General features: G+C 36.0%; 1 protein-coding gene across 2 annotated transcripts in view; it reads left to right on the top strand.

Moving 5' to 3' along the window:
• SESN1 (sestrin 1) overlaps nucleotides 1-18,860 on the top strand; it is a 106,452-nt gene extending 87,592 nt beyond the window's left edge. For both annotated transcript variants that reach the window (XM_063604972.1, XM_063604973.1), the window contains exons 2-10: nucleotides 2,979-3,044; nucleotides 3,836-4,036; nucleotides 4,651-4,833; nucleotides 6,567-6,809; nucleotides 10,716-10,863; nucleotides 12,426-12,538; nucleotides 14,478-14,668; nucleotides 16,607-16,751; nucleotides 17,672-18,860. In XM_063604972.1, coding sequence (XP_063461042.1) covers nucleotides 2,979-3,044; nucleotides 3,836-4,036; nucleotides 4,651-4,833; nucleotides 6,567-6,809; nucleotides 10,716-10,863; nucleotides 12,426-12,538; nucleotides 14,478-14,668; nucleotides 16,607-16,751; nucleotides 17,672-17,758 — 1,377 coding nt within the window. In that variant the 3' untranslated portion in view covers nucleotides 17,759-18,860. The remainder of the gene's footprint in view (nucleotides 1-2,978; nucleotides 3,045-3,835; nucleotides 4,037-4,650; nucleotides 4,834-6,566; nucleotides 6,810-10,715; nucleotides 10,864-12,425; nucleotides 12,539-14,477; nucleotides 14,669-16,606; nucleotides 16,752-17,671) is intronic.
• The last annotated feature ends 1,573 nt before the right edge of the window (nucleotides 18,861-20,433 follow it).

Raw genomic sequence — 20,433 nt, 5'->3', positions numbered from 1 at the left:
TGCTTCTCCTCCCCTTCCCCATTATTGTAGTATAACTTGAAGAGCTTTTAAAGTCAACTCATGTAGAAGTGCTTCATTTTTTCTAAAGACTGCATGCTACTCTATTATATGGTCATGCTGAACTTTATTGAAACAGCCTTCTATTGAACACTGAGATTGTTTTCAACCTCGTACTATTAGAAACAATGTTGCAGTGATTATCCTTTTACATATGGCATTACACAAATGTGAGCACATCTGTAGGTTAACACTTAGGATGGAATTGTTGATTCAAAGGCTATGGGACTTTTTAATTTTGATCACTATTACAAATTGCCCTTCCTAGCGGTTGTAGTAATATATACTCTATACTCTTTTTTCTCATACTTCAAAACACTCTCATCAGCAATACATAAACAATTAATGACAGTTTCTCTACCCTTTCTCCAATACAGCCTGTGATCAAACTTTTTGATCTTAAGCAATCTTTTTGGAGGAAGACAGTATCTCAGCATAGTTGACTTGCAGTTGTTTTGAGTGTCAAGCATTTTTCAACCATTTGTATTTTCTTTTCCTTGAACTGTTGTTGTTTGCTCATTTTTAAAATACGATTGTTGGTCGGGTGCGGTGGCTCACACCTGTAATCCTAGCATTTGGGAGGCCGAGGTGGGCGCATCACGAGGTCAGGAGATTGAGACCATCCTGGCTAACATGGTGAAACCCTGTCTCTACTAAAAATACAAAAAATTAGCCAGGTGTGGCACACGCCTGTGGTCCTAGCTACTCGGGAGACAGGAGAATCACTTGAACCCAGGAGGCGGAGGCTGCAGTGAGCCGAGGTCATGCCACTGTACTCCAGCCTGGGTGACACAGCGAGACTCTGTCTCAAAAAAAAAAAAAAAAAAATTGTTGGGGATTTTCTTATTGATTTATAGTAGTCTTTCTTTAAAATTTAGCCCTTTGTTATTCGAGTGGCAAATATAATTCCTAGCTTTCTGTTTACTTTTGACTTTGTATATATTTATTTTTCCCATGTGAAAGTCTTTATTTTTATGTCATTAAATTTATCAATCTTATATTTTATGACTTTTGGCTTTTGTGGTATTCTTAGGCCTGCTGCACTCCATGAGTGTTTTCTTCTAGTACTATAATGTTTTTTGCTTTTTTTCTAAGTTTTCATTTTTTGCTTACATTTAACTCTGATTTATTGTGGGGTAAAGCATGTTATAGTGTTCCAGCTTCACTTTTTTTCTGAATGGCTATCCAGTTGTCCCAAGATTATTTGTTGAATAATTCATTTTCCCCCATTTGAAATGACACCTTTTCGTATACTAAAGTCCCAAGTCTCTTAGTTATAAAACAGTAATAAACCCTTGAAACAGGCATTTTCCTAAAATACATTTTGTTTAAATAAGACAGTTTTCAAGATTAAAGAAATTAGAGGGGATAAATGTTAATTTTAGCCTTAGTTTTGTCCAATAGGTATTGTTTCAAATGTATGTAATTGGATGAGAAATCAGCAGTTAGAAAAGCTAAGAGTCATCATTGTATATAAATGGCTGCTATTGGTGCCAAAATTATATATTGAATAACAGGGATGTCCTCTGGCATTCATTACAGGATGTTAAAATTGAGACACACACGTGGCCAGACCAGTGAATTAAGTACCTCCTCTAATGAAGGGTATAATGTTAAAGCATTACTATCTTCAGTGTAAGGATGGACTAACCAGGGAGAAGTCACCACCCTCCAGTATAAGATTATTTTATTTAAATATTATTTTATGAATTCTGTTGGCAAATATAAACTACTTTGAATCTTGATGTCTCCTAATAAAGATTACCTTCACTTTTGTCCTTCCTGCTTAATTTTTAAAAGCCTGTTCTGCTTTAAAGACTTTCATTTGCTGGGACCAGATTTCTTGGATTGCTGACACATGTCCTTCTCTCTGTGCACCCACCCCCACCCCATCCCCACTTTTTTTCTTTAAAAGGAAAATATCTGGTTTATATCATGAAGAACTTTAAAAGCAGTAAGGAGAGAGTAGAATTATATGAGTATTTAATTATATATATAATATATATGAGTGAAGGGGTTAATCTTTAATTGTATAAATTCTAAAAAAAAATTTTAAATGACACTAGATAGGACATAGGCCTCAAAACAACAAAAAGTTGAAATATATTATTTTGGTTTTGTTTCTGTAAACACACTATATGGGGAGGGTGAGGGAGGGAAAGGAAACCCTAACAGATTTTCAGTTCTTGTTAACCATACTACACCATCACATAAGGTACAGGATTCTAGAGTCACTGTGTCAAATGTCAGAAAACTATTTCTCAATTATTTGAGCTTCTCTAAAATATAATATGGGCAAGATTGATGACATCCTGTAAATAAAAAAAAAACTTAATTTAAGGCAAACTTACAAACAAAATGAGTTTCTCTAAAATTATTTAACTGCAGAGAAAACATGCCCTGTAGTGCTGTCTCTTGTGAATTTAGTTTTTATTTTTCATAAATTTACATTCTAACCGTGAGGTGTTGTTTTAGATGTAATAATAATTACACTTTTTCTAGTTTAAGACACCTAGGTGGAAGTACTGCTTTTTCATTTTCTGACGATGCACAGGGATTGATATTTGGGTTGGTTGAGTTTTAGATGTACAAACACACTGGTCTTATTTTGTATCACTGATGATCCACAGGGTTGGCTGCTATGTGCTGAACTTTCTGTTCTAGACTTTCTGCCAAGTACTTTATGCAAAACTCTGGTTTTAGTGAAACAGGTTTTATTGTTTTTAATCAGAGTTGTATTATAAGCTGTTGTTAGCTATGTAATGCTAACAGAAGAGTTGATATGTATATACAGCCATGAAAACAAACCATCAAAACAAGCCTGTCTCTGTTCGACTGGCTGTTTTTCCCTCCCATTCCTTTAGCCTCAGTTCATTTTGTTTACTGCCAAAGGCCTGAGATGGTGTAATTTTCTTTTCTAGGAACTTGGCATTAGAATTCCTCGACCACTAGGACAGGGACCAAGCAGATTCATCCCAGAAAAGGAGGTACGTTGTTTGTGAAAGTACATAGTGAACTGTATGCTTTTAAGGAAGAGCTTTCATGACCCACATGTTGGCATCTGAAGAACTGTTGGTCAACAACACGTTTTAGTCAGAGTTGGTTGCAGTTAATCATTCTTTGGCAGTGAATCTGTGGGAATAAAAAGCTGTTGTACTTGTGTTGATTTCTGTTATTTCATGATGTATTTTTAACACCCATATTTAATCAAGTAAAGCCAAGATTTGTTTTTGACCAGTGATACAACATCTGCTTATATTTAGATGTTGTTTAGGTGTGCCCATAACCTGAGTTACTTAGTCTTGACTGTCTCCACAGGCTGATATCAGTGCTAGATTGGATCTTTAATTCTATATATGTATAAAAGCATCTATGCTTTATTTTCATAAGAAGTGTATGCTATTAGTTAATTTTAGTTCTCCTTAAATTGAGTGAGAGTAGGCGGTTTTGTAAAGAAAGGCTTTAGTGTCTGTTTGCAAGCTCTGCAAATTTGATAATCTAAATCTGCTTCTTTATCTGGATTCTGGCCAACTCTGCAAGCAGCCTATCTAGATGGCCTTTAATGTTCAGCCTTTGTTGTTTATCCCCTACTATATAATATGTAACTGTTTATTCTTCTGTATCTTTCAACCAGTTGAGTTTAAATTTGTAACCCCTCTTTCTTAAGCCAAATTTAATCTGCTTCTAAATGATACTTAGAGTGTAGCCCATGTATATTTTCTTCCCTTAACACCAATTTACCATTTCAGTAACCATGGTTTTTCTCTCATTTATACAGATCCTCCAAGTGGGGAGTGAAGACGCACAGATGCATGCTTTATTTGCAGATTCTTTTGCTGCTTTGGGCCGTTTGGATAACATTACGTTAGTGATGGTTTTCCACCCACAATATTTAGAAAGTTTCTTAAAAACTCAACACTATCTACTGCAAATGGATGGGCCGTTACCCCTACATTATCGTCACTACATTGGAATAATGGTTTGTAAACATTCAGTGAAAAATTGTTTTTGACTATTTTTATTAATCTCTTTAAGAGACAGTTAATGCTTTAAACACAGGGATAAATACTTAGATTATGATATATAATATGATTCCTGTTGCACAGTCTCTGTTTTTCCTATTTTTAAATAAGTACGCTCTCAAGTATAACAGAAAAAGAAGCAAGTATTTATACATTGCTGAGAACCATTCTTCATTAAATAAGTAGAACACAAGTTCTGTTTCATTATTATAAATAGTTCACATTGACATAAGTGGTGCTTCCTGTTCAAGATGTAAATAATATTCCATTATTTTATGATTGGCACCTTAATTGAAGTTTCTTCTTAATCTGAAGTTCTGAAAGTATATAGATAAAATGTCTAAAGTTCAAATACTTTTATCAGATATTTTGTTTGTTCTTGGAATATTTCTAAGGTTCTTACAGTATTTGAATTTTTAAAATGTTTATATAAAAACTGCATTTCTGTAGTTTACGGAAAATTTGAAAACATACTAATAAACTTAATTAGCTCTTTTGCATGTTGTAAATAAAAAGGATATGTAGTTCAAGGTTTTAATATTTATAATTAGAATAATCTTTTTGTTTTAAGGCTGCGGCAAGACATCAGTGCTCCTACTTAGTGAACCTGCATGTAAATGATTTCCTTCATGTTGGTGGGGACCCCAAGTGGCTCAATGGTTTAGAGAATGCTCCTCAAAAACTACAGAATTTAGGAGAACTTAACAAAGTGTTAGCCCATAGACCTTGGCTTATTACCAAAGAACACATTGAGGTAAGCAGTGGGGTAATATATCTTGGGAGTCATTTCAGACTTTTTTAGAGCAGTTTTAGGATTACAGAAAAATCGCACAGAAAGTACAGAGAGTTCCTATTTTCTACCCCCTGAATCTCTTCCCACAGATGCACATTTTCTTCTGTTACAGCATTTCTGTGGTACATTTGCTGTAATTGATATATTACTAGTAACTCTATAGTTCACATTAGGGTTCAGTCTTTGCATTGTATCGTTCTACACATTTTGACAAATGCCTAATGTCACGCATCCATTACAATATCATATGGAATAGTTAGTACCCTAAAAATGCCCTGGGTTCCACCTGTTCATCCCTTTCCCCCCCTTTCCCCTTCCCCTAAACCCCTGCAACCACTCATCTTTTTATTGTTTCTATATAGTTTTGCCTTTTCCAGAATGTCATACAGCTGGAATCATACAAAAGTATGTAGCTTTTCAGACTGGCTTCTTTCATCTAGCAACATCCATTTAAGGCTTCTTCATGCTTTTTCACAACTTGATAGTTCATTTCTTTTTATCACTGAATAATTCTCTATTGTATAGTTATGCCATAGTTTGTTTATCCATTCACCTATTGAAGGACATCTTGGTTACTGCCAGTTTGGGGCAATTACGGATAAAGCTGCTGTAAACATTCATGTATAGGTTTTTGTTTTTTGGTTTTTGTCGACAAAAGTTTTCACCTCATTTGGATAATTAATTAGGTGTGCGATTTGTGGATAATACGGTAAGCCTACGTTTACCTTTGTAAGAAACTGTAAAACTCTTCCAAAGGGCGGTATCAGTTTGCATTCCCACCAGCAATGAAGCAGCATTCCTGTTGTCCCACATCTTGGCCAGCATTGGTGTCAGTGTTTTGGATTTCAGCCATTGTGATAAGTGTGAAGTGGCATCTCATTGTTATGCATCTTTACGTTACGTTTTAAATGCCATGTTAAGCTAGTTCTGGTTCTATTTATTAATAGAGGTAATAGAGTAAAAGTAGATTGATGTTCTCTAAAATTGTCTACCATGCACTATAAATTCTTAGAGATGCATCTTTTGGTCTTATCTATTTCATAGAATAGATACTATTAGATAATTAAAGATATTATCAAGAAGATATAAGATTTGAATATATTAATACAATGCCTATTATATATTGTCAAGTAAGGAAAAATTATACAAGATTACAAAATAGATAATGAAGCAGAAGTGACACAGAATTGAATAGAAGAATTATAGAAGTTATGTATAACTTTTTGATGATTTAGGAATATTTAATCAAGTTGTTCAAGCCACTATCTTAAAAATTCCTTGAGGACGCCTTATAATAAACAAAGCACAGGCGTTTCACACAGCAGCTTCTACTTTTAAACACAAATTTATTACATTTGCTTTGACATTTTGAACTAACAACACAGTAATTCATTCATAATCTAGCATCTGAAATACAGCAGCCACTTTTAAGCAAAATGCATTCTCTTACATTTTAAGTCAATATTTCAGAAAATCAAAATAATAGTGAATGTCTTAACAGATTATGTTAAGTTCTATTTGTGAATGCATATTCATAAAAATTAGCAAATTCTGGGTTCTACATGTTTCAAATGATAATTTTATGCTAGGCTTTGTATGATGACTCATGTTTTCAATAAATTAAATACTAAAATAAACTGTATACTTTTACCACACCCCAGTACAAAAATATATTCTTTTTTTTTCCCCCTAAGGGACTTTTAAAAGCTGAAGAGCACAGCTGGTCCCTTGCGGAATTGGTACATGCAGTAGTTTTACTCACACACTATCATTCTCTTGCCTCATTCACATTCGGCTGTGGAATCAGTCCAGAAATTCATTGTGATGGTGGCCACACATTCAGACCTCCTTCTGTTAGCAACTACTGCATCTGTGACATTACAAATGGCAATCACAGTGTGGATGAGATGCCGGTCAACTCAGCAGAAAATGTTTCTGTAAGTATTATTTGTCATGAGATTGTCATAAAACTAATCACAATACTTGCTGTTATATTATTTCTTCAGTTGGCGTCTTAGAAAAACCCACCCTCTTAAGACTGTGGAGATATTGGGCCCCTATATCTATTCATTCAGTAGGGTTTTATTGACTGCCTCACATGCTCATCACTAGTCTAGGTGATATACAACATTTTACAAAAGTGATGTACAAAACTCTAAGACCCTGTAGGAGTTTACATTTAGATAATTTTAGGATCAGGAGCCAACAGCATGTGTCCCGTCAGGACCAAATAATATTGATTGGCTACGGCAGTGACATGAGGGAAGGCTGAAAATAGTGTGGCCTGGTGGTGGAGACTTTTTGTGCCAATCACATTCTTCTCTTTTGCACAAAATAAACAGTCTGGCTTCTTAATTTTTTATCTTTCAGAAGATTTAATCAACTTTGATCTAGAAATTTCTCTCTTCAAAATTCTTTTTCATGTTTAACTTTGCACCAATATAGAAGGTGATATCAGGTGAATGTAAATGTGTTAAAATGCTTTCACCTCTATTCCTTCTGTTCCTGGCTTTTATATATTCTCAGTTTTGTTACTCCTTTGAAACAGAGCAAGTTCAGTTTTCTATAAGCAAATTTTAATTCCTATATATGATGAATCAAAATCTCCTCCTGCATTCTTTTGTTGTAGTGAAAAAGCAAGGGTTTATTTTATGCTTCAAAAATAAATTTTAGAAGCAGGACCACAGCCATCTGAATGCTTTACATGCATTTTCTGAGTTATATTATCCCTTTGAAATAGATTTGACAGGTTGAATTGCCTTTAATTTATATATTTGACTTCGGGCAAGTTACTGAATCTCAGTTCTTTCGTATCTAAATAAAAGTAAAACACAAAGTTATTGTGAGGTTTAAATGAAATGTCTCTAAAGAAGTAAAATGCCAAGTACAGCACTTAGCATTTGTCAGGTGCTAAATAAGAGGTAGCATTTACATATGGTGAAATTAGCACAAGAAAGAATAATTTTCCCAAGGTTGATCATAGGACTGCCAAAGACCATCAGTTTCACCCTCCTTTGAGCTGCCTAGATTCATGTTATAGGCCTGCATATGGCCACTGATTATTTTTCAAAGCTTGGCAGTCAGAAGAGGATCCAAGAGAGTATTCAGTTGCTAGAATGCTAGGAGATGGATTCTTGTCCTTGCTACCAATAATTTAGTACAAGGCTAAAGAAAAAAATACTTGATTGTTTCTAGTTCTCCTTCTATTGAAAGAATGAATAGTGAAAGAAGATAATTTTTATTTCTCTAATAAGCTTCCTATTCCCAGGTAAGTTGGATACTTTTAGAAGGTTTATGGCCTACACTGATGACACTTTGACAGTGAGTTGATATGGCTTGTTCTTTAGGTACATATCCAGTATCTGACTCAGCTCTTCAGATACAAATGGTAACAAACAAACAAGAATTTTCCCTCCCTCCCAACCCTGGAAACTACTTATTCATTTCTTTACTCTCTCCATAGTTGTCTTTTCCAGAATGTTATATAGTTGGAATCATACAGTACATAGCCTTTTCAGATTGGCTTCTTTCACTTAGTAATATACATTTAAATTTCTTCCATGTCTGTTCATGGCTTGATACCTAATTTCTTTTTAGCACTGAATAATTTTTCATTTTCTGGATGTAGCAACATTTCTTTATTCCAGTAGCTACTGAAGAACACATTGGTTGCTTCTAAGTGTTGGTGTATTATTCTGTTCTCATGCTGCTAATAAAGACATACCCAAGACTGGGTAATTTATAAAGGGAAAGAAAAAAGAGTTTTCTTACACAATTTTAACATTTTAATATTAAAATGAAATGCCATATTTTTTTTTAATCCCAACTTTAGCAGATCAGTGAAGGAACAAAGAAACCTACTTTGTTTCCTTTCCCTCTTATTTCAATATAATTTATCAAGAATTACCTTTCCTAAGAATACTTAAAATTTGGGCTCTTTAAGAGGAGAATAGGTAAACAAAATAAATTAGTGACAGATAATGTGAGTTGACAGAGATCTTTTTTAAACTTTGAGTCATCCTATCATGAAACCTAATCCTTTTCAGCTCATTTTTTATTTGGTTACTGACTCTATGTCAGGAATAACTGGGGAAAATGCATGCATGCACCACAAGAATCTTCAGTATCGTCATAGAAACACTTCCCATCATGAAAGTCTTAGAGAAAAGGCTTAATACTGGGCATTTCAGTATAACTGTTTGGATCAAAAGAAAATGTAAAGCACAAGTGATATAGATTGTCTCTTAATATAGAATTATCCTGACAGTCATTCTCCAGCAAGTATTTCTTGAATATCTACTATGTACCAGGTACTATGCTAGGCTTGGGATATATACAAGTAAACCAAACAGATTTCCTACCTTTATGAAGGTTTGGTCTGGGAAGGGAGCCTGCATTAAATCAATATCATGCGAATAACAATTATAAATTATGATTGGTCCTCTGAAGGAAAGAGGAGAGGGTTGTGTTAGAATAATTGGAGCTTGTGGGGTAAATGACAGTGTTTACAAGGATGTAAGCTGCTACCTGAAGGATCAATGGGTGGAAGCCAGGAAGAATGGAAGATAGAGGTCTTAAAAGCATTCCTGGCAAAATAAATTTATAAGGGGGGAAACATTAATTTTGTATGTATACATTGAGATTTGAGATTAAGACTTTTTTTTCTCTTTTTGAGACAAAGTCTCTCTCTGTTGTCCAGGCTGGAATACAGTGGCACAATCACAGCTCACTGCAGCCTTGAACTCCTCCTGGGCTCAAGTGATTCTCCTGCCTTGGTCTCCCAAAATGCTGGGATTACAGGCGTGAGCCACTAGCCCAACCCAGACTTCTTAATATATTCATTTTATAAGAAAGGTATAAATTGCATAGATTTGATCTAGCTTTTGTAGCAAGAATGCAGCAGGGTATAGAAGTATAACCAGTTTGACTAGTGCAAAACCACTTGGCCAGTCCTTTGTCAGCCCCATTACTCTATGTGTGACACTGCTCTAGTCATCCCAGCAAGTGACAGCTGCCAGATCCATTTGCAGAGGTCAGGTGGCCAACTCCAGCCATGTAGACATCTTTCATGTTTAATTGGTAAATTGTAGAAATAAAGCTAATTATTAAAGATGATACACACATTGACAATATGTATGCCCAGTGTACACAGTTGATGCAAAATCACTTATACTTTGTGTATCTTATTTATTTAAAGATTAAGCAAGTAGAAGTTATCTTACGCAGTTCTGCTTTAAATTGACAAGTAGTTTAAAACAGCATAAATGGTAATGACATTATTGCTAATTTTATAAGGTAAAAGCATTAGAATGTGTTCTTAAAATCATTTTTTTCCTTATATTTTAAAATCTGCATGTCTGTATTCCTAATAGGCCAAAGTAGTTTTTTATTCATTCATGTACATTAAAATTATAGGAATATTTTCCCTATATTCTACTAAGATATAAATTCTGGCCAGGTGCAGTGGCTCACGCCTGTAATCCCAGCACTTTGGAAGGCCGAGGCGGGCAGATCACAAGGTCAGGAGATCGAGACCATTCCTGGCTAACACGGTGAAACCCCGTCTCTACTAAAAAACACAAAAAATTAGCCGGGCATGGTGGCAGGCACCTGTAGTCCCAGCTACTCGGGAGGCCAAGGCAGGAGAATGGCATGAACCCGGGAGGTGGACCTTGCAGTGAGCTGAGATCGCGCCACTGCACTGCAGCCTGGGCAACAGAGCAAGACTCTGTCTCAAAAAAAAAAAAAAAAAAAGATATAAATTCTTATGAGACAGACTTAAAAGATAATTCATATATATTCTATGTCTGCCACATGTAACATTAATTGTATTTTTTCTTCAGGTAAGTGATTCTTTCTTTGAGGTTGAAGCCCTCATGGAAAAGATGAGGCAGTTACAGGAATGTCGAGATGAAGAAGAGGCAAGTCAGGAAGAGATGGCTTCACGTTTTGAAATAGAAAAAAGAGAGAGTATGTTTGTCTTCTCTTCAGGTAAGAACAACCATTATATAGTCAATATAATTATTGCAAACTCAACTTTTTATTTAGAGAATTTAAATAACTTTTAAAGCATCAATCTAAATATGTCCTTCCTTTTAGAGAGACTATTGCATAGGTATTCCTATTTACAAATAATTTTTAAAGCAAGCAACTAAGAAAAGGTCATAAGTGAAAACATCCTAGACTAAGGGGGAGGACATTTAATTTGGATTCTGGCACTAAAATTACTTCTAATAAGCTTTGTGAACTTGGCTAAGTCACTTAACATATGAGTGCCCTCTTTTTTCTCTTTTTTTTTTTTTTTTTTTTTTTAAGAAACAGGGTCTTGCTTTGTTGCCAGGCTGAAGTGCAGTGGCGTGATTGTAGCTCACTGTAACCTGAGACTCTTAGGCTCAAGCGATCATCCTGCCTCAGCTTCCTGAGTAGCTAGGACTACAGACACATGCCACCATGCCTGCTTAATTTTTAAATTTTTTTTGTAGAGATGGGGTCTTGCTATATTGCCCACGCTTCTCTTCTTTAATATGAGGAAATAGTCCCGAGATTGCTTCTAGAGTTAAAATTCTGTGATTTTTTTGGGCACAGCAGTTTGTACCTGTAGTACCGGCTACTCAAGAAGCTGAGGTGGAAGGATCACCTTGAAGCCAGGCATTCCAGACTAGTTGGGGCAACATAGCAAGACTCCCGTCTCTAAAAAAACAACAACAAAAATTATATGATTTGTGAAAAGGAGATATTTATTAAATTACCAACAACCTAAATCCTCTAGGTTTAACCTTTATCTATATGCAGGCTACAGGAGATAATATATAAACCAGGTAATTTAAAGGAGAAAAAGTTTATAAAGTGTCTCCAGATGTATTTTGACAATACAATAGAGTGGGAGAAAGAGCACGGAGTTTCTTAATAGCAAAGAAACAATCAAATTTGTTTAAATGGAGGTTGGATGTTCACTTTTTTTTCTTCCAGGAAAAATTTTTGTTTCCATGCCTAAAGATGTAGAGTTGTCATCTAATGATACACTTACATGAAACTATAATCTCATCAACTCCTAAACATGATGATAGTCCAGAAAGTCTTAGGCACAGTGCAGGCAGCACTGTAAAAATGTTAACCCATGGGATTTCTTTCTTTGATCATGTTACATATTATATGTCATTAATATTCAACAAAAATAATCTAAGTGCTAAATTTTGGAGCATAGCTGATTTTTATAGTTATCTTAAAAATTATCCAAAAGTATGTTCATACTTTGAATAAGTCGAACCTAATACATATAAATTGGAATGGGAGGAGAGAGAAAGGGTCTATGAAAGAGGCAATAAAAGGCATAGAGAATTCAACTATGAGTTTTCATTTTATAACAGAAAATCTCCTTTTACTACATTCTATTTACTAGCAAGTAAACTACTTTGTATAATTGTAAGACTACTTTGGTTGATATTGGTCACTCAGTATCAGAGAAAGAGTTATGCCATTTTTACTCCTTTGGGTAAAATCAATTTTAACTAGCATCCTATTTTTAAAAACCTTTCAATGGCCTTTTTTCCCAGATGATGAAGAAGTTACACCAGCAAGAGCTGTATCTCGTCATTTTGAGGATACTAGTTATGGCTATAAAGATTTCTCTAGACATGGGATGCATGTTCCAACATTTCGTGTCCAGGTAAATGCAACTTGTATGCACATGATTGACTAGAAATATCTCAGTCTGACTTAAAATACAAAACAGCCACTTAGATTTGAGAACTATGCTAAGTGCTTTGCAGGCAGTATCTCGTCTTGTTTCAGAATAAAAGGTGAAAGCCTGTTTCTAATTCATCCATGGAATCATACTGTAGTTTCAATGTATGTATATCTTAAAAATTTTATTGTGTAAATATTTAAATATGTAAGTATTTAATTCAGATGAGTTGATACTCCCAACGTTCCCAAATATTGTTAGGGGCCAGTGTTAAATAATAACTATTTTACCAGAATTATGAAAATATTTGAGAACCATAAGATTTTGTTTCTTTGCTCAAGAAACTAAGGGGCCTGGCACAATGGCTCCCGCCTGTGATCCCGGCACCTTGGGAGGCTGAGGCAGGTGGATTGCCTGAGCCGAGGCATTCCACGACCAGCCTGGCCAACAAGGGGAAACCCTGTCTCCACAAAAAAAATAAAAATAAAAAATAAAATAAAATTAGCCAGGTGTGGTGGCATGTACCTGTGGTCCCATCTACTCAGGAGGCTGAGGTGGGAAGATCACTTGAGCCTGGAAGGTTGAGGCTGCGGTGAGTTGTGATGGAGCCACTGCACTCCAGCCTGGGTGACAGAGTGGGATCCTGTCTCAAAAAATAAAAATAAATAAACTAAGGGGCAAAATTTAGGCACAAGGAAGAGTTACAGAATAATTATGCAATAGATTAGAAATTGAAGACATCATGTGGGCTGGAAATTTTTTATGGAGGGACATTAGGATTTGAAGAATTTGGATGGTGAAAAGGGTATTGTAAGTAGAAGAGACTAGACAATAATTAAGCTTAGGTTGAGGGATAGAGTGAAGGAAGGAATTATAAAGAGATTGGTTGGCTGCTGAGAGCTTCAAGCTAAAGATTCCTACTTCTGATTAGTGGTGTATGTTTAAAATTGGTTAGGTGTGCCTTAAATGTCAAAGCAGTTTACATTAGATTATGTGGGGTTTGTAGGCTTTGACCAGCGTGATGGCATACTATCAAAGAGGTGTTTTTAGGAAAGCAACAAAGAAGTAGGGGCTTATTAAGTTTTGTTTCAGGTGGAAAGAAAGGAGGCAAGGAGATTTAATATAGGAAAACTAATTAGGAGACTCAGTTAATAGGGCTAAAAGGCAGAAGTGCAGGTAGGAGAAGGAATGGGTGATAGATGTGTTGAATTAAAAATTCACAAAATTTGGCCAGATCTGGTGGCTCCCACGTGTAATCCCAGCACTTTGAGAGACCAAAATGGGAAAATCACTGAGGCCAAGCATTCAAGACTAGCATGGGCAGCAAAACAAGACCCTATCTCTACAAATAATTTTAAAAGTAGCCAAGCAAGGTGGCCTGTGCCTGTAGTTCCAGTTACTCAGGAGGCTGAGGCAGGGAGGATCGCTTGAGCCCAGCAGTTGGAGACTGCAGTGAGCTGTGATCATACCATTGCACTCTAGCCTGGACAACAGAGTGAGACCTTGTCTCTTAAAACACACACACACACTCATAATTTGAAGACCACTTGAATGGCTGCAGCAATGGAAAAGGAGAGGGGACTCCCAAGCTGGTCACATCTGGGGGGTTGAGTGGAGAGAGAGTGAAAGAGATAAAGGCCGATGTGTAAGGGGAAGAGACTATTAGTTTTTTTTTTTTTTTTTTTTTTTTGAGATGAGACTATTAGTTTTTAAACTCACTGAGTTATAAAACACAACCTTTTGCATGTTGCAGTATGGAAATTGAAAAAAAGATTGGAGTGTAAGTGAAGCTGGGAGTTAGGGATAAAAGCCAGTTGGATTGTCAGCCAAATGACAATGATTTTTACCATGCTACAGAGCTATAGATATAGAACTGTACTTGACCACATTTATTCACATTTGTTCTATTCCCTGTATTTAGGACTATTGCTGGGAAGATCATGGTTATTCTTTGGTAAATCGCCTTTATCCAGATGTGGGACAGTTGATTGATGAAAAATTTCACATTGCTTACAATCTTACTTATAATACAATGGCAATGCACAAAGATGTTGATACCTCAATGCTTAGACGGGCAATTTGGAACTATATTCACTGCATGTTTGGAATAAGGTTAGTCTTCTTTCTGTGTTTATAAAGAGATGTTTTCCTCTGGGCCAAATTATTCAAGTGCTTGGAGCGCACATGCACATAGACACACACATAATCAAAACCCATCCCCTCCCCAATAACTTATTTTTATGCTATTTATGCTTCAAAGAACCACTTTATTGCAGCTTAGTTTTTCTCTTTCCTAGCTAGGCAGGAGGGAGAGTTAGGGACCTTGACAAGAACTGAATGACAGCTGCCTCCAGGAAAGGGAGGACAAGCAAGCTGGTCCTAGAACAAAGTTTGTCACTGAACACCTTTAGTATCTTTTCTCTTCATATAATCTATCTCTTGATACACTTATGTTTCTACCTCCTTGGAAATCAGTGCCCTTATATTGCCCCTCTGGCTGTTCTTAGGCTCCTTCTGAGGAGTACTTGCTCTCATAATACGTAATCAAAATGCAAAACTTTCATGTCCTTGCTGTTAGGTTTTCAGCCATGTTACTATGTTACATTGAAAATGCAGTCATTGTATACCACATTCTCACACATGCACACAAACTCTGAGCTACAGTGCTTACTAGCTAACTATTTTTGCTGTAAAATCAGGCTTTCTATTAGAGACTCTGGTCAAAACCTACAAACCCTATTTAATCTACTCTAAACGGATCTGGCATTTGAAGTACAGCTGACCAACTTTAAACTAATTTCCCACTAATCAGTAGCCAGACTATTGACTTTAGCCTCCTGAATGGTGGTAGAACCAGCTTTGCAAGACCTTTGTCCCCTTTCCACTGAAAACTCAATAGAAGACTTCAGTGCCTATGTGATTGGAAATCCATTACCCAGTGGAGCAACGCACACAACTGGTGCATGCAGCCATCTTGGCTTAAAGCAGGATAGGCTCTCCTAAGTATAGACCATCCTTCTCCTCGCAGCCCCTGCCTTTTTTCTCATTTGACCCCAGAAACTCCTAGAAACATGAGTAAAGTAATTCTAATTATTTTTATTTTATTTATTTATACAAGTAAATTTCTCTATATAGAGAGATATCTATCTCTCTCTGTATCTCTCTCTATATATAGATATCTCTAGATCTAGAGATCTAGATCTAGAGAGATCTCTATCTATAGAGATCTCTCTCTATATATAGATATCTCTATATCTAGAGATATATATACAGATATCTCTATATCTCTAGATATAGAGATATCTCTAGATCTAGATATATATCTCTAGATCTAGAGATATCTATCTATAGAGAAAGTACTAGTACCAATAACAAATGTAATTGATTTGTTTCTTAATTTCGATAATACTCAAAATCTGTTTTCAGAATTTGTTCAACCAGGCGCGGTGGTTCACGCCCATAATCCCAGCACTTTGGGAAGCCAAGGCGGGCAGATCACTTGCGGTCAGGAGTTTTAGACTAGCCTGGCCAATATGGTGATACCCTGTCTCTACTAAAAATACAAAAATTGGCTGGGCATGGTGGCACACACCTGTAATCCTAGCTTCTCGGGAGGCTGAGGTGAGAGAATCGCTTGAACCCAGGAAGCAGAGGTTGCAATAAGCCAAGATAGCACCACTGCACTCCAGCCTGGGCGACAGGGCAAGACTCCGTCTCAATAATAGTTTGTTCCTCAGTGTGGCTACATGTTCATGATTGCAGATATACACTATTGCTTGGTACCCAGTGCTATGTTAATATTGTCAGCTTTCAGGAATGATTTACTTGGGTAGTAGAAAAAATGTTACGTTACTCTCCCTAAGTACTCTGTTTCTTATCCCTTTATACTCACTCATTCATCTGCAGTTATAAAGCTCTATCATTTTTGGGGACAGCTGCCTACACAAAGAGAGAAAAAATACAGTATTAACTATTGATGTGTATACTTTTGTAAGATGAAAACAGGTTATACACTGAAAATATCATAATTCTCATTATGTCTTTCAACAGATATGATGATTATGACTATGGTGAAATTAACCAGCTATTGGATCGTAGCTTTAAAGTTTATATCAAAACTGTTGTTTGCACTCCTGAAAAGGTTACCAAAAGAATGTATGATAGCTTCTGGAGGCAGTTCAAGCACTCTGAGAAGGTATGTGCCTATTGTGGCTTGTTTACTTTGTAACTTAGCAATGATTCGTAGTCTCCTTCACCTAACCTAATGGTGCTGAAACCCTTTCCATCACCCCTACCAACCCAAAGAAAAACATTCCAGGACAGCTGTCTCAGGTACCCCTTCAGAAGGGAACCTGATTATGTTGATAGAGTAAAAGAATAAAGACAGGGAACACAGGTGGGCTGGCCCGTCTTCAGAAGTGCTGGCATGGCTGTCAGCACATAGAAGACTGTTTTATAAAAGCTGTGTATAGGTAGAAGTGTCTGTTCTCTTTGAAACATCTTTATAGAAATTACTGAATAATGATTTGGCAGGGGAAGTTGCTATTCTGATAAAACAGTGTCTAGATTTTCTGACATGTAACAAACCTCCAAGAAACATGATAAAATATAAATGAAAGCTCAATCTATCCAAAAAGAATATTAGGCCAGGTACGGTGGCTCACACCTGTAATCCCAGCACTTGGGGAGGCCAAGGCAGGCTGATCACTTCAGGTCAGGAGTTCAAGACCAGACTGTCCAACATGGTGATACTAAAAATACCAAAAAATTAGTTGGACATAGTGGCATGCGCCTGTAGTCCCAGCTACATGGGAAGCTGAGGCATGAGAATCGCTTGAACCCAGGAGGTGGAGGTTGCAGTGAGCCAAGATCGTGCCACTGCGCCCGAGCCTGGGAAAGAGTGAAACTGTGCATCAAAAAAAAAAAAAAAAAAAAAAAAGATAGCTGCTGTTTTGAGAAATTTATAATCTGTTCAACAAACCCAAGGCTAAGTTATTCTGTACTACATAGGAAGTGTAGGAAGTGTACTTATTTTATGTGTTCATTAGATTCACTGAAAAACTGATTGTGAATGCTTGTAACCCTTCCTTATATGATGTTGTATTTTATATTCAGGTTCATGTTAATCTGCTTCTTATAGAAGCTAGGATGCAAGCAGAACTCCTTTATGCTCTGAGAGCCATTACCCGCTATATGACCTGATGCCTTTCCTTCATTAAAGATGATTCTGGAATGATCAGCAGATATAGTCTACAAGGGGGAAGGTACTAAGCCCCAGGACCAATGGTAGACAAAATAATTCAGAAATCCATTGTGCCATGATTCCTTTAGTTTCTGCTATTTTTCTGTGGAAAACCACTGCTGGCACAAGCAGTGACTGTTTGGCAGCTTCAAGTTTAGAGCTGTGAAGACAGGCTGCCATTCACAGTATTTTGCTTTTTGACAGTACAAGATGCTGTGTAACTGTTTTAATACAGCAAATAGTAACTCTCCAAATCCTGTTGCTTTTATGTTAAATAAGATAACAAGAATTGGAGCATGCAAAGAATGGGACTTGGATAATGACTTAAGCTTTATATGTAAAGAATTTTAGAAGATCTTGGTGCTGCTATTCCTGCTGGAGGAATGAATAGATGGCTGTTTCAGTTAAGCTATTAGTAATAAAAGTGAACATTGCTACTATCTGAGCCTACATACATAACTTGTGTGATTTCAAATTAAACTTGCATTATGTGTTAATTTTCTTGCATCTAAAAAAGCATAGAATTCCTACTCACACAGCTCAGCAACAACCATTTTGATGGTAACAGTTAATTTCTTTCATTAGTTTTTTAAATTCAGGGTTCTGGATATTAAATTAAAATGGCATTCTTAAAGATTTTCTTAAAAAAGCAATCCTAAATGAAAGTGTGTAAATTATAAGAAGCTGGCGATCTTTTGATATGCTGTTTCACAGGATCCTGACACTGGAGGGCAGCTGTCTTGTGCATTACTTGTGTTTCCAGCACCAAAGTTGTGGGACATGTTGCTGTAGACTGCTGCGCAGTCCTGGGTGCATTCTGTCTCTCTGCCTCTGCCTGCCTCCTGGTCCCCACTTTAAAGGTTGTGCAGCTCCTTAAATAATAAAGCTGGAAAATATTTTTAGTCGGGTTATCAAATTTGATTTACAAAAATGCTAACTTTGTTTGAAATGCAAACAGGTTTGAAAATATGTATTAAGTACTTTGTATTCTGGAAGCGTGAATTGCTTTTGAAGTCTGTCAGTATTACTGGTATTTTTAAATAAAGAAGAATTTTTCTCCAATTTTATTTGCTGTCTCAATCTCTTAAAAAATCATGACTTCACTATTAGTAATAATTTTGAGTTTCTATCTACTTTCATAAGCCAAGTACATTCACACTTAAATGGCAAAACAACACTTGAAGCCATTTTGAAACATACAAAGAGGAGTGGACTTTCTTTAGAATCTTATCTGAGACCATTTTTATCTTGGAAATGACTGGTATGGCCCTATGCCTGCTCTCTTTTCAACTGTTTTAGAGTTCCAATAGAATTTTAAGAATTACTAAAAAGAAGGATTCATTAGGGAGAGACTACAGAACAAAAAATGACACTCATCAGACAAGTAGAAATAGCTCTAAGTTTAACTGAAGCTGTTGTGATAACTCTGTTAGTTACTCCTCAAAACATTTATTGAGCTCAATCTAGTGCCTGCCTACAAATGTATGGGGTAGTGTGGAAGTAGGGGTTGGGAAGGATCAATTTTGAACAGAGGTGGTACCTGTCCTCAAGGATATTTACTCTCATGAGAAGACAAGACTATAACCTTAGCTAGGAATAGAGTATTATTATCTTCAATATGTTTTATATTTAAAGAAACTTACTTACTTATAAGTGCATTACTCATTGAATATGCATCATGCCTTTGTCCTCTTCTGCCTGCTGCTGAGTTCTCTCACCAGAGCAATACAATTGAACCCAAGAAGATAGTTAAAATTTTACTTATCCCATTTCTGCTCTTTGTTCCTCCTCTTGAAAATACAAAATTTCTAGTAGAGATTCTAATCAGCAGTAGAGTGATCACAAAACAAGATCAACTAGAATGCATTTAGTCCACTGGAACTTATAATCACTTAGAAATTGAAATCAAAATTTTAATGAGTTAAAAAATATGTTTATACCTAAAGTAATAAAAGTGCATGTGATACAAAGTTAATGTTTCAATGCCTTCCATTTAGCAGGTGCTTCCTGTTGTTGGAGTGTTTTCTCAAAACTAAACACACAGGATTTCTAATGTTACTATATAATCTTTGAAACCAGTAGTTTCCAAAATAATTAGGGAAGGTACATTACACTGGGGATATCAAAACCTTCCCCAACCAGAGGAAAATTTTCTTCTAAAATAATCATGAGAAGATTTCGGGTTGAGGGTCCCAGGATTCAAGAGTTAAAATCTGAGTTTTTTTGGCCATATTTGGGAAAATTTTTTATTGGGCCAAACTTAATCATCTCTAAGAATGAGATTGATTTTGATACAGACCACCAGGAGATAAGTAGATAAGTAAAACTTGTTGGATAAGCACTTTTTATCAATATACTCTGAAATTTTATTAGCATATTCATATATGTGAATATCATACATGAATCAGAAATTTTACTAGCATATTTGTATATGCAAATATCATATATGAATCATAATACTAGTTTTTTGCTAACACTGGTAGATGGGAGTAATGTCAGCAAGATGATGGACTTGGGAACTCCACGTCCTCATTCTCCCAGAGATGCTGAGTTAACAATATATGGGCCAGAATATCTTTGTGAGAACTCTACAAACCAATTGGGAAACTGCAGCATTTAGGCAAATGCAAAGCCA

Source organism: Pan paniscus, chromosome 5 (assembly GCF_029289425.2).
Source record: "Pan paniscus chromosome 5, NHGRI_mPanPan1-v2.0_pri, whole genome shotgun sequence".
NCBI classification, from domain to species: Eukaryota; Metazoa; Chordata; class Mammalia; order Primates; family Hominidae; genus Pan; species Pan paniscus.
The sequence above is the reverse complement of the archived record's forward strand: the minus strand, read 5'-3'. Positions and strand labels throughout refer to the sequence as shown.